General features: G+C 33.8%; 2 protein-coding genes across 5 annotated transcripts in view; one reads left to right on the top strand and one right to left on the bottom strand.

Moving 5' to 3' along the window:
* Positions 1–208: 208 nt before the first annotated feature.
* On the bottom strand, positions 209–6,466 carry LOC107706567 (palmitoyltransferase ZDHHC3-like). Of its 3 annotated transcripts, none has more exons than XM_016510319.1 (7): positions 6,242–6,466; positions 4,729–5,066; positions 3,624–3,748; positions 3,404–3,500; positions 2,450–2,531; positions 2,184–2,314; positions 209–1,184 (listed from the first exon to the last, which is right to left on the bottom strand). In XM_016510319.1, the coding sequence occupies exons 2-7, from the start codon at positions 5,035–5,037 to the stop codon at positions 1,026–1,028; spliced, it is 903 nt and encodes a 300-aa protein (XP_016365805.1). In that variant the 5' UTR covers positions 5,038–5,066; positions 6,242–6,466; the 3' UTR covers positions 209–1,025. The 3 variants fall into 3 exon arrangements, with proteins under 3 accessions (XP_016365805.1, XP_016365806.1, XP_016365807.1); XM_016510320.1 differs by having other exon boundaries at positions 6,238–6,466; XM_016510321.1 differs by having other exon boundaries at positions 4,729–5,102; positions 6,238–6,466.
* Positions 6,467–6,773: 307 nt separating this feature from the next.
* Positions 6,774–13,960, top strand: part of LOC107706570 (histone-lysine N-methyltransferase EHMT2-like) — a 23,691-nt gene continuing 16,504 nt past the window's right edge. For both annotated transcript variants that reach the window (XM_016510324.1, XM_016510325.1), the window contains exons 1-10: positions 6,774–6,851; positions 7,424–7,463; positions 8,552–8,632; positions 9,427–9,656; positions 9,741–9,816; positions 9,919–9,995; positions 11,288–11,458; positions 11,545–11,595; positions 12,560–12,692; positions 12,761–12,871. In XM_016510324.1, coding sequence (XP_016365810.1) covers positions 6,837–6,851; positions 7,424–7,463; positions 8,552–8,632; positions 9,427–9,656; positions 9,741–9,816; positions 9,919–9,995; positions 11,288–11,458; positions 11,545–11,595; positions 12,560–12,692; positions 12,761–12,871 — 985 coding nt within the window. In that variant the 5' untranslated portion in view covers positions 6,774–6,836. The remainder of the gene's footprint in view (positions 6,852–7,423; positions 7,464–8,551; positions 8,633–9,426; positions 9,657–9,740; positions 9,817–9,918; positions 9,996–11,287; positions 11,459–11,544; positions 11,596–12,559; positions 12,693–12,760; positions 12,872–13,960) is intronic.

The raw sequence follows: 13,960 nt of genomic DNA on the forward strand, positions 1-13,960 counted from the left end.
ATTTTTTTATTAACATCTAATAGTTATTTAATGCATTATATAAGTAATGTTTGCTGACTTAATGTAATTAAGTAAAAACTGTATTACAATAATGAGAATTACCAATGAGAATAAGAATTCAAACAAATAGAAAATACAAAAAAAGAAAAAGTTATATTTAGTATAAAGAAAAATTACCCAGTATTCACAAATATTATTTTCAAGACAATAATAAAAATATATGATTATTGTAATGCAAAAGTGTGTGTTGTAATTCAGTCAGAATGACGATTACAGTAATGAGAATCAGCACTGAGTGTGAGAATTACAAAGAAAAATAACAATAATACAATACAAATTACAATAATGTAAATTTGATAGTATGATGTATTTAACTGTCATGAAAATAATGTCACAATGCAAAAAAAAAAAGGATTTTGGTATGGAATATGGCCCAGATATGTTTTCATGATATTCAGCCATTAGTGTTATGCAAATGATGAATTTGTTTTAATCAAGAAAGGAAAAAAAAACATGATTTTGTGCGATTTTACTTTTCATAATGGAATAAAATTTGGCAACGAAAGATTCCTCACACTACAGCAGCGTTTCTGTGCTAAGGCTTGAGCAGAGAATGAAGAACAACATGAGCGCAAAAAAAAAAAAGGCATTCCCTAATTAACCAGCGAATGGTAAAGGCATCTGTCAATCAAGAAAAGAAAGTAACATGAAAAAGAAACACTTCAGTTATTTGCCACGGCTGGTGATGGTTAGGAAGTGCCATGGTCAAGGCCTCTAGAATCTCACCAGGCGACTAGATCCAATTCATCACAAACATCATTGGTAAAGGACAGAGTTCACAGTGCGGGATTCATTATAACAGTGCAGCTGGGCCAGCGGTGCTCAGGACATCAGTGTCACTCTCCGAGGCGGTCAGTGTCTCGCTGAGCGTAAAGAGGCCACTAGAGCAGCGTGCCGTGGTGTTCTGTGCAGACAGAGTTAAAAGCAAAGAGAGATGTTTGTGTAGAGACAGAGCAGGTGACGTCTCAGACCACGTACTGGTAGAGATTGGCCTTCCCGTGATCCGGCGGGGCAAACGGACTCAGCCAGGCCAGAGAGAACGGGTGACCGAACACCACCCTCATGTTCATCCACTTGGACCTTTTGGCCCATCGTCTCTCTTCTTTCTTCAGCTGCTCGATTCCCTGTGAACAGAGAGAATCACTGTCTCAGAGAGTGGAGAACGAGTTTGATCTGATGATTTCTGCATTCGGTTTTGATCAAATCCATCTAAATGCTTTCTTCAGTTGCTCAAGGGAATGTAGAAGACAAACCCTTCTCACACGGACTGATATTTGTGGCTCTTGAAGTGGATGATGAAAAGCAAGCGGAATTTCTTCAATGAGATGTTTGGTCACGGGTAAAAACTGCTCAAATGTACTCTTAAATTCAGGGTTATTATAGTTAACTAAAACTAAAACCATTAAAAACTTGTTACTTGCGTTACTTGAAATAAAAGTCAACTGAAATAAATTACTTAAAAAAAAAAAAAAAGTACGCTTATTTTAGTTATTTGCCAAGAAAATATTTCTCATTTTTATTTAGTTTAACTTGACACACTAAAATAGCTTAACTAAAATAAAAAAATAATCAAAATTAAACTAAATAAAAATAATAATAAATGACGAAAGCATGACAAAATTACTAAAACTTTCAAATAAAAAATGAAAACGGAAAAAAATTAATTCAAAATATTAATTAAAAACGATAATAGTATATCAATGATACAAAATAACTGCTTAATTTTCACAAATTTATATGCATTAGGCAGTGTTACTTTTTTATCATTGATATACCATTATAGTTTTTATTAATATTTTGACCTAGTTTTTGATTGTATTTTTCACATTTTTATTTTTAGTTAAAGTATTAGTAAACATGAAAAACAACAAAATTACTAACATTTTAAAATAAAATGAAAATAAAAATTAATTAAAAATATTAATAAAAACTAAAAATACTGAAACTACTGCTTAAATTTTACGGTTTTTATTAATATTTTGAATTAGCTTTTCTTTTTTTTTCATTCTCATTTTAGTAAAAGTTAATAAACATTTTTAATGGTTTTAGTTCACTATAATAACCTGGCATGAGGAGAAATGGTTTATTATTGTAGGAAGTGACATCAGCAGATGTTCACTTACAGTCTCATCGTTACAGATGGAGTGAATCTGCGTCCCGAACATCACAGCAGTGAAAATGAGGAAGAGCAGGCTCTCAAAGCACAGGAGGATGAGGAGGATGACGGTCGTCGGAGGAGAGAAGGAACTGCACTCTGAGGAGAGGAAACAGGAAGCTTTCTAAACTCACCAACCAATCAGAACGCTCAGTTACAACACAAGCAGCCAATCATTTAGCAGCAAACTGAGGTAAATAAAACCCAGGCAATGAACCAGAAACAAGCACTTACTTGCCCAGTCTTCTTCAAAACAGAAGATAAAATTGACAGCGACCATGATGAGAGCATGAAGAGAAATCAAAGCAATGTACATCTGTAAAAACACAAGAAACTGTTTATTTATATACTAAAATAATTGTTATAAATTTAGAATTTTTATTTTAATATTTTATATTTTTATAGTTTACAGTTTTAGAAATTTTGCTCTTTTGTCATGTTTATTACTATTATTATGTTAAATATTACAACTTACAGTAGGTGTAATTTATTTTTATTTCAGCTTTTACTTTTTTAGCTTTAGCTTATTTCCAGTTATTAATTTTACTGCTTTAACCTATTTTAGTTAGTTGCCAAGGCAACATTTATAATTTCAATTTAAAGTTTGTCATATAACATATGACATACATAATTATGAAATAAATGAATATATCATTTTGAAATAAATAATTTTATTTAATTTTTCAAGTCTTTAACCGTTTTAGTTAACAAATAACTCTGCCACAAAATAAAGTGGAAATCATGGTTATTTGAATTTATCAATGTGTGTTTTGTGAGTAGTTGTGATCAGACTTATTATAGTTACCTAAAACTAAAACCATAAAAAACTTGCATTTTACTTATAATGTTACTTGAAATAAAATAAATATTTAACTGAAATAAAATCTAAAAAACCTTAACCCTAAAAACCATCTAGTTTCCAAGGCAACTTGTACTAAAATATCTAAAACTAAAATTTAAATAAAAAGGAATAAAAACTATATAGACATTAAAAATGAAGAAAAATGTCAAACACAAAACAAAATTATTAAATAAATATTAAAATATTACATTTTAAAACATTAAATTATATATTACATTTTTACATTACATATAATATGAAAATGAAAACAAAATTAAAAAATGAAATCTATTTCAAAATATTAATAAAAAAGTATCTTGATGATACTAAAACAACTTGAAACTCACAGTGAAAAGCACAAAGTATTTTTGGTTGCTCTCTCCCACACAGTTGTTGACCCAGGGACAGTGATGGTCCATCTTCTTGATACAGCGCTTACACACACTACACAGAGAAAACACACACTTACAATGAGACATTTGCAGGAAACTGCCTCGGAATTTAACCTCACACAGTGATGATTCAGTTCTCGATGCTGTGTGTGTGCGTGTGTGTGTGTGTGTGTACCTGCAGTGATGTGCTCTATCAGGTTTGATGCTGCAGCATTTGGGACATTTATACACCACCTGTCCAGGCTTGAGCTGCAGACTCTCGATAAACTCTTTAGTGGCGTTTCCCTTTGGAACGGCTCCCTGAGAGGAAAGAGAGAGTCAAAACGCCAGCTCCAGATGTGTTGTAGCCATTAAGCATTAAATGATAAATCAGTTTCATGTTCAGAGTCTTTCAGTCAGTCATTGGTAGTTTGACACTGGCAAAAATAGATCTGCCACCCGACATGTCAATGTCTGCAATTTGCTGCAATTCTGTAACTGAAACGTGACTCATTCACACCAAAATAGAGAGATAGATAGAGAGATAGATAGAGAGATAGTTGTGGAGTAAATGCCACTATTCTAATAGAATTAGAGCAATTATTAAAATTTGATTATAATTATAGTTATCTCTCTTGGTGTGAATGGGCCTTAACGCTGGATATGTGACCCTGGAGCACAAAACCAGTCGTAAGGGTCAATTTTTCGAAATTGAGATTTATACATCATCTGAAAGCTGAATAAATAAGCTTTCCATTGAATGTATGGTTTATTAGGATCGGACAATATTTGGCCGAGATACAACTATTTGAAAATCTGGAATCTGAGGGTGCAAAAAAATCTAAAAATCTAAAAAGAAAATCGCCTTTAAAGTTGTCCAAATGAAGTTCTTAGCAATGCATATTACTAATCAAAAATTAGGTTTTGATATATTTACGGTAGGAAATGTACAAAATATCTTTATGGAACATGATCTTTACTTAATATCCTAATGATTTTTGGCATAAAAGAAAAATCAATAATTTTGACCTATACAATGTATTTTTGGCTATTGCTACAAATATACCCCAGCGACTTAAGACTGGTTTTGTACTCCAGGGTGACATATGTGTTGCTTCATGTCTGATTAGGACTATTGCATGTGTGTTTTACAACTGATGAAGGTGTTTGGATAGACAGCGAAACGTCTTGTTTATAGTCCAGGTGATTTTAATAAAAAATTACATTTTTGGAATATTTTAACACCTGGATGGTTTGGTGTTGAATCTACATAAACTATTGCATGTGTGTGTTTGTCTCACCGGGTCGGTGCACATGGCTTTGAAGTGTGACGCCAGGGCGAGGAAGGCCAGTCCGTTAAACAAGGCGCCGTTAATTAGGCTGTACACCACATTCTTTGACGGCAGCAGCATTACGAAGACGACCACAAACTCGGCGTAGAAGACCAGCAGCCACGTGATCACGCCGCACACGATGCCGCAGCTGTCCCGGATAAACCACATGTCGTCGGCCGAGTGTGTCCGCGGAGGGGGCGGCACGCAGTGCTCCGGCCGCAGATATCCTGCCTGACGCTCGATGTCCCGACTGCGACTAGCTGGGGAACTCTTCATCCTTCCCACCGGCAAACACGCTCATCCTCCTACAGACAGACAGACAGACCAACGTGAAGATCGACCTGTAGGTCACACATCAGCCAGTTCATGCATTTAGCAGACGCTTTTACCCAAAGTGACTTACAGCAGTGTTATTTTAGTATCCCTCTCTCCCTTAAAACGTACACTGCATTCAAGGTATACAGTACATTTATCAGTTCATGCATCCCAGAGAATCAAACTCATGGTCAGGGTGTCGCAGGCCTTGCTCTACTCTTATAGTTATAGGAATGAATCTGCAATCAGCTTTTAAAAGCACAGTTTTTATTACAATATTTCAATCATGTGATTGTTGACAGACATTTGAAAGCAGAGGATGCACTGTCAGCATATTTAAAATAGATAATGACCATTAAGAAGCAGGGTTATTACAGTTCACTGAAACTAAAACCATAAAAAAAAAACACAAACAAATCATAAATAGGCTAAACTCTTAAACATATTTAAGGTAATATTTCTCAATTTCGTTTAGTTTAAGTTAATGTACTAAAATGATTAATCTGAAAGAAAAAATAATAATAATAGAAACTATATAGACAAAATAAAAAAATTAAAATGACAAGAACAAGAAAAGTACTAAAACTAACTAAAATTAAAATGGACAATAGAAAAAAAAATATATAAACAGAAAATATAAACATGAAAACTACTTTTTAAAATAATATTATTATCAATTATACTAAAATAATAATGTGTGTGTGTGCACACACTAAATAAATATAAAGGCTTAAAAGCTCAATAAATATCTGAATAGGCTCAAAAGAATATATATATAAACAGAAAATATAAACATGAAAACTACTTTTTAAAATAATATTATTATCAATTATACTAAAATAATAATGTGTGTGTGTGTGCACACACTAAATAAATATAAAGGCTTAAAAGCTCAATAAATATCTGAATAGGCTCAAAAGAATAAATAACATCTATATTAATGAATACAAAATGATCACAAGGAAATTAACAAAAGTATTATAATAACTAAATCCAACAAAATCCCTATTTTTTTCCTTCTTTATTTTTGTGACAGGGCTTTTAGATATTGTACAAAATAATTCTCGCAGGCTACAAACGGGGGAGACACTTATATATTTGTGGATAAAAAGCCTAGTTTACTTAAATCTTTAAATGTATTCAATGCAATGCTGTACACACTCACTGTGTTCTTTGGATCCTCCAGCAGCGCGTGACTGATTTCTCTGCTTCAAATGATGAATTTTCTCTCCGCTTCCACACAGGTGATGTGAGGTAGCGATGAAAAGTCAGTTTGTTGTATATATATGAGCAGGCGATTGTGTTTTGTGTAAATTATTGCTTCGGTTTCGGCAGGTGAAACGCAACAACCAGGAAGTTTCTGTTACTGGCGTCAAACACACCCAACACAGTTGCCCACTCTCCACTTCCGCTTCCGAACATTACACAATAAAAGTCCAAACGGTTTCGGAAACCATAAATTTCAATGGATATTAAACCAAGGTCGGTTTATGATTTTTGGCGTTGTTTGTGTATAAAGGTGTCAGAAGAATACAATAATTTTATCGAAACGTTTTAATAGTTCAATAAAATGTGGAAACCTTCTGTGATTAACAGGTTATATTATTTTATGTCATAGGAGATAATATGGCACGTCTTATAAATTTAAAAACAAATTATAAATTTAAAAAGATGCATGAATGAAGGAGTCGTAGGGACTTTTATGTTAGCAGTAGTGACGGCTGCGCGCGCTGCGGTTCCCCTCGAGCGCATCCGGCATCATGTCGGCGTCTGAGGTGAGAAAACACAACACACAATAAAACACACATTTACACGTGCTTGCCTTAATTACAGTGCATCTGCGCGTTTGAGGTTGTGTTATGAATGTGTATTCCCGATAGAGGATAGAAACGATGCGTTCGCTTTACACGCTTTGCTGTTTTGTTGCAGCATGCAGTGCTGTAGTTCATCAGTGTAACGTGCAGGTTTTGTGACATCTGAGTGATTAAACGCACAGATGCACTGATCTTGTCAGCAGATTTTTAAACTAATAAATGCTTTTTACAGTGTTTGCTGGTTGGTGCTGTTAAAATATTATGCATGTGAAATTTATGACCTATGATTATCAGTTCATTGTAAAAAAACAAAACAAAAAAACGTGTTGTCTTCTTTAATATTTGCCGCATCTTTCCATATTTATTTGACGTGACCCAAGTTTCTACTTTAAAACTTTAACCGAAGTTTAGCTGTTGTTCTCGGTTAAAACATCAGATTTAAAATCTGTTTTGATCATATCTTAGCATGTTGTCATTGTTTCTGGATTATATATCATGTTTAACTGTATATATTTTTTATTATGTTGATCCAGACCCCATCAGATGGGAGCTCTCCTCAATCCAAACAGGAAGGTGAGGGTATATTAGTGTTTCATTAGTAGAGATGCACTGTATATGTTAGTATTGGCCTATATTTTTTCTGTATTAGCTCATTACCTATTTCTTAGATACATTTGGATTTAATCTGCAGTACATTAAAGCAGCACTATGTAACGTTTTCTGTGTTCAAAATGTGCAAAGTGTATATAATGAGCGAGTACATCATGAATTAATCTTCCAAACCGCGTTTTTGTCTTATTCCGAATCACTACGGTACACTTATAATAAGTACTTATATTCGGACTATTGTAGCCTGGTCGGGTCGTCACCGCTGCGGAGTAACACATACCTGTGTGAATCGCCATAGACATAAACTTAGAGAAGTAGTTCCGGTTGGAATGTTCTTCCGCGGGATGTGTGCAGTTATGTTTATTAACCGCTAGAGCGCCAAAAGTTACACAGTGCTGCTTTAAAATGTTTTGTCTCCTGATTTAACTTGAACAATGTTATTTCACTATTATAAATGCACATAAAAAAAAAAAACTGGTAAAATTGTATAGATGTATAAGACTGGAAATTATCATATTGATGTTCCCATCAATAACCGATTGTATGGCATTATTAGTATCAGCCAGATTTTCTGTTGCATTTTTTCTTTCATTTATACTGCACATTTTCTCATTTCTATGCCTGATTTCAGCATATAAAATTCAAGATTGAAGCATTTGTTTTTTTTAAAAAAAAAGGAAAATTATTTTGAATACAGGCCTAAATTTCTTTATATTGTCAGCAGTTAGTAAACAAATAAATGCATTATGGTGTTTTTTTACTGTTGATTTAAAAAAATATATTGTGCATGTGAAATGTTTGACCTAATTATCAGTTCATTGCAAATAAAACATGATATCTGCGAATATTTATTCATGTTAGGCTAAACGCAGTCATATTATGAAATAGTTTACAAAAAATATCAAAACATCAATTTTTTTTTAAATCACGTTTTAAAACGATTGAACAGTTTTACAGTTTTGTAACATTGGCCTAAATTTCTGTCGATGTGTTTCTCTATTAATTTGTATTAGTTTTTTCTTTGTCTAATTGTTTTGGGTTTGTTTTGTTAGTGGAGCTGATTCCGCCTGTAAAGGGAAAACAGATGGAAGACGTGACGGGACGTCCCACCACATCCACTAAATCATTCCTAGGTGAGTCAAGCACAGGTGTGTTTTTACAGGTGCTGATGTGTTTTACAGATCAGTCTGTGATTCTGAAGTTTGGTGTCCAATAGTGCTGTCAAACGATTAATCGCATCCAAAATAAAAGTTTTTGTTTACAATATATATGTGTGTGTACTGTGTATATTTATTATTTATATATAAAGACACACACATACAGTATATATTTTGAAAATATTTACATGTATATATTTATATTAATTTAATTTATATTATACATAAATATATTTAATATATAAACACAACATATTTTTCTTAAATATATACATGCATGTGTGTGTATCTATATATACATAATAAATATACACAGTACACACATATTATGTAAACAAAAACTTTTATTTTGGATGCGATTAATCGTTTGACAACACTATTACTTTCTTACTTTTCATCATCATCACATTCAAAGTTTTTTCGGGGCTCGACAGTGCGAATGTTTCACTTGCATTTGTGGCTAAAATAGATGTGTGCAAAATGCATTTTAGATCACGTGTGCAAAGTCTCAACGGGTCCCTAAAGAAATTCTGTTTTATAATATTTAACATTATAAGAAGTCTTACATGTCATAAATGATATGATGGACATTTTAAATATCATTTTATGAGGTCTTACATGTGGCGTAATGTAATTATTAAACTTTAGAAGGCTATGATTCAATTGCATAGTTGAAACACTGCAAAACAAGAAAAATAAAATCTCGGTGATAATAAAAAAGTAATAATAATGAGTTTTTATTAAATGCTGTGTTGTGTCTCTCCTCACAGGCAGTGCTGGTAAAAGTGCCTCTCCCTCCACCTCGTCTCTCTCGTCGCTGTCATCAGCGTCCGGCAGAGCTAAAATGAGCGTCTGCGGTCCGAGCAGTAAGACGACTCCGCCCTCCTCCTCATCTTCATCACTCTCCTCATCCTCATCCTCCTCAGCTCTGTCTTCAGCCGGTCCTCCTGTTAAAGTCCACCGCGCACGCAAGACCATGAACAGACCGCCGTTCCCACAGGTTCTTTCATTTGTGATGAAAAACACTGTCATGATGCGCTCGGGTCGATTGAATAAATGGTAATTCTCCTGTGTTTCTGATCAGATGAAGTCTGTCGAGTCGATCGCAGCAGCTACACCCGAGAAACCCGTCAGCAGCGCGAAAACAGAAGCTGACGCAGGTGTGTGTTAATCGGCATTAATCTTGCATGTTCGTATTGTGCTGTGTACCTCTGTCATCAGTGGCAGGTTTGTAGCCGTTACGTGTTTTTCTCTGTATGCAGTTGTGAAGAAGCGTAAAGTGGGTTTGGACTCTGATGCTGCAGGAACTCCAGAGAAAGTCCCAACGCCGCAGACAGAGGTGAGATGAATAGCACACATTTTATAAAATGCTGGTAATGAGAAAAGATACCAGTGTTCAATAAATAAATAACAACAATAATAATAATTAGTGCTGTCAAACGATTAATCGCGATTAATCGCATCCAAAATAAAAGTTTTTATTTACATAATATATGTGTGTATACTGTGTATATTTATTATTTATATATAAAGACACACACATACAGTAAATATTTTGAAAATATTTACATGCATATATTTATATTCTTATAAACATAACATATTTTCATGAATATATGCATGCATGTGTGTGTACTTATATCTACATAATAAATATACACAGTATACACACATATATTATGTAAATAAAAACTTTTATTTTGCATGCGATTAATCGCTTGACAGCACTAATAATATTTATTGTTGTTTTTGTTGTTTTTAATCATTGTTCGTGTTATTGGTATCGTTCATCATAGCAATATTATAAAAATGCCAATGTTCAATAAATAAATAAATTATAATTATTAATATTTATTAATAATATGAATTTTAATTATTGTTATTGGTATCTTTTACAATAGTAATATGATTAAAATGTTCAATAAACAAACAAATGAACAATAACGATATTGATAATAGTAACCATCATTATTTTTTTTTAATTATTGTTATTGGTGTCTTTTAGCATGAATTAATAAATTGTTAATAATAATTATTGTTGTTGTTGTTGTTTTTACAGTTTTTGCTGTTGTTATTTTTAATTATTGGTATTGGTATCATTTATCATAGCAATATGATTGAAAGTTCCAATGTTTAATAAATAAATAATAATAATAATAATAATAATTTTAAATTAATGTTATTGGTATCTTTTAATATCGAATGAATGAATGCATAAATAAATAAATGTATTATTATTATTGCTGTCGGAGTAAATCAGATTGTCTCCAGAGTAAATGTTGTAGAGCCAGTGTTCCATAAATGTTTTCGTTAATTAATTCAGCTTAATAATTATATTTTTATTCATTAATAATAATCATAATTATTATAATAACAATAATAGTCTGCTGTATGTAGTAGTTAATTTCTCTAACTAGCCTGTTTATGACTGATGATGTGGTCATGTGTTTGTATTGGTGATCTGTAGTTCATCCAGTCAGATTTTAGAGACAGAACTGTGTGTTTTATAGTAAACAGCGACAGCTTTGATCCCACTGCTCATTATAATTAATGTAATATTAACGTACAGTGGTGTGAAAAAGTGTTGGCCCCCTTCCTGATTTCTTATACTTCTGTGTGTGTTTTTCCCAGCCTGCACTTAACGTGTCTCCAGCGGTGGGGAAGGTGGAGCCAGTTGCCACGGTGACTAAAGAGCATCACAGTGGTTGGCTGGAGGATCTGGATGAGGAGGCAGATGAGGAAGATTTCCACCTGCTCTACAACAGTTACTCTGGAGACGATCTGATTTACTCTGACAGCAAGGTGAACAGTTCACACAGACCTGAAACCACTGAAAATGAGTCTAGCGGCTGCTGCGGATCTGAGAGTCTTGTGCTTTTGTTTTGCAGTCAAATGATGGGATGGTAGAGACGCTGGAGTCGGAGCATCTGTCTGATCATGTGAGTGATTCTGACCAATGGAAGTGCACCTTATTTTCATACAGTTTCAGGATTTTTGGAAGTTTAAGGGGCCGTTCACATGTCGCGCCTAAAAACGCGTGGAAAGCGCTAGGCGCGCCTGGAAAAAATGAGCGCGTCGCACCGCGTGCGCGTCGCGACCGCGTCGCTTCCATTATGAGCGCGCAAAAAAACACGATATGTGAATGGTCCCTAACAGTTTTTTTCATTGCTTGATGCCAATATCTTGAAATTAGGGATACAATTATCATTAACTAAAATTAAAACCATAAAACATTTACTTTTAGCTAGTTGCTAAGGGAACATTTATTTTGTTTCTAAAATAACTGAAACTGAATAAACAAAAACTGAAACTATATAGATGTTTTTTTTTTTTTTTAAAGCAAAAGGTAATAAAAATGACAAAAATGCACAACAAGATTGCTAAAACTTTAATATTAAAATGGAAACAAAATATAAAAATGCAATCTAGTTCAAAATATTAAAAGAAACCATAAAAGTATATTAGTGATACTAAAATAACACTGCTAGAAATCAGGATGGCTGACATGATTATGAAAACCTGGAGATCAAAATCCTCATCCAATAATCTTGGATGACTGGAAAGTTTAGGGATTTTTGGGAAGCTCACTACAATTAATTTGTCAAAATATGTGGGAACTCTAAATAATAAATGAGACATTTAACACAATATTTAGACAAAATTCTCCTAAATATTTTAAAATTATTTTTCTATATTTATAAAAGCTTCTCGCATTGTAATTGTACTGCTGCAGTGTAAAATAAAATAATATGCTTATTAATACTCATTTTTTATTTTGCTGTGCAGTTGTACAAGTTGTGTGTATGTATGTATAGCATTTTTGAGATAATATCAAAACGAGCAGTTCTCAGACTAGTTTGATGTAAGCTACAGTGAGTGTAACGAGTTTGTCGTGTTTGTCAGAGCTCTGACTCCGATCGGCCCCTCGCTGCTTATAAGAAAACATCTGCAGAGAGAGACGAGTCGACATGGAAACGTCAGGGGAAGGGTAAAGGGAGAGACAGACCCCCCGCTGGAGGGCTGGAGACAGATAAAGGTGAGACAGACACCTGAGTGTGTGTGTGAGAGAGTGAACAGATGTGAGCAGCTGTCTCTGTGTGTCAGGTGTGGAATCCGCAGTCACAGTCACAGTGGGCAGCACTGACTACACTGAGGTTCCTCTGGACTCACTGGACATTTCTGCAGCGGACAGCCTCTCTCTGTCTCCACACGCAGGTGTGTGATGAGCTACACTGACTGTCTGAAGTTTGGAAGAGTTATGATTTTAAAGTTCATGAAAAAAGTCTCTTGGAATCATCAAGGCTGTGTTTATTTAACCAAACATACAGTAAAATCAGTAATATTGTGAAATATTTTTACTATTTAAAATAGGTGTTTTCTGTGTGAATGTTGTAAAATGTCTCTTTTTTTTTTTTTTTTCCTGTGGTCAAAGCTGAATTTTCAGCGTCCTTTCTCCAGTCTTCAGTGTCACATGATCTTTCAGAAATCATTCTAATATGCTGATTTGCTGCTCAAGAAACATTTCTGATTATTATCAATGTTAAAAACAGCTGTGCTGCTTCATATTTTTGTGGAAACTGTGATATACTGCTAGTATTACTATAAAAAAAAAACACTTTTATTCAGCAAGGAAGCATTAAATTGATCAAAACACATTTATAATGTTACAAACGATTTCTGTTTCAAATAAATGTTCTTTTGAGCTTTCTATTCATCAAAGAATTCAGAAAAATAAAATTTATCATGGTTTTCCACAAAAATAAATATGATTTTATAATAAAATATATGGTTTTATAATTTTTGCATATTTTATTTTTATTTTTTATACATGTGTTATGGTTATTATAAAATCCTTTTTTATTTAAAGCAGTGTTTCCCAACCGGGGTGCCGTCTGTCGAGAGCAGGGGGTGCCGTGTAAACAAAATCATTTTTTAATATTTTTAAATTGCTAAAATGTTCAAAAATTATATAATATCCATTTCTGATGTTGCCACTAATTAGAGATGCACCGAAATTTCGGCTGCCGAAAATGAGTTCACCGCTCAGGTTTCACTTTCACGTGGTGTGACGCTCTGCGTATTATCCCGCTCTATGCGTGTGCGCTCCGCTCAGTCGCTCCACTCGTATACCGTTCATGCTCATCATCGGAACAGCAAAGTCCACTCAAAAATTGAGCCGACAGGAAACATCGATGTAGTACAGTATTGTTTCTGTCTGCAATAGCCCTACTGTGTTGTAACATGGTGTGGTATATGGGCAACTCTGGTAACGCTGCCCTCTCATTCATTGATCTGCTAACCGCT

This window comes from Sinocyclocheilus rhinocerous, unplaced genomic scaffold, assembly GCF_001515625.1.
Source record: "Sinocyclocheilus rhinocerous isolate Xijiao unplaced genomic scaffold, SAMN03320098_v1.1 scaffold775, whole genome shotgun sequence".
Taxonomy (NCBI): domain Eukaryota; kingdom Metazoa; phylum Chordata; class Actinopteri; order Cypriniformes; family Cyprinidae; genus Sinocyclocheilus; species Sinocyclocheilus rhinocerous.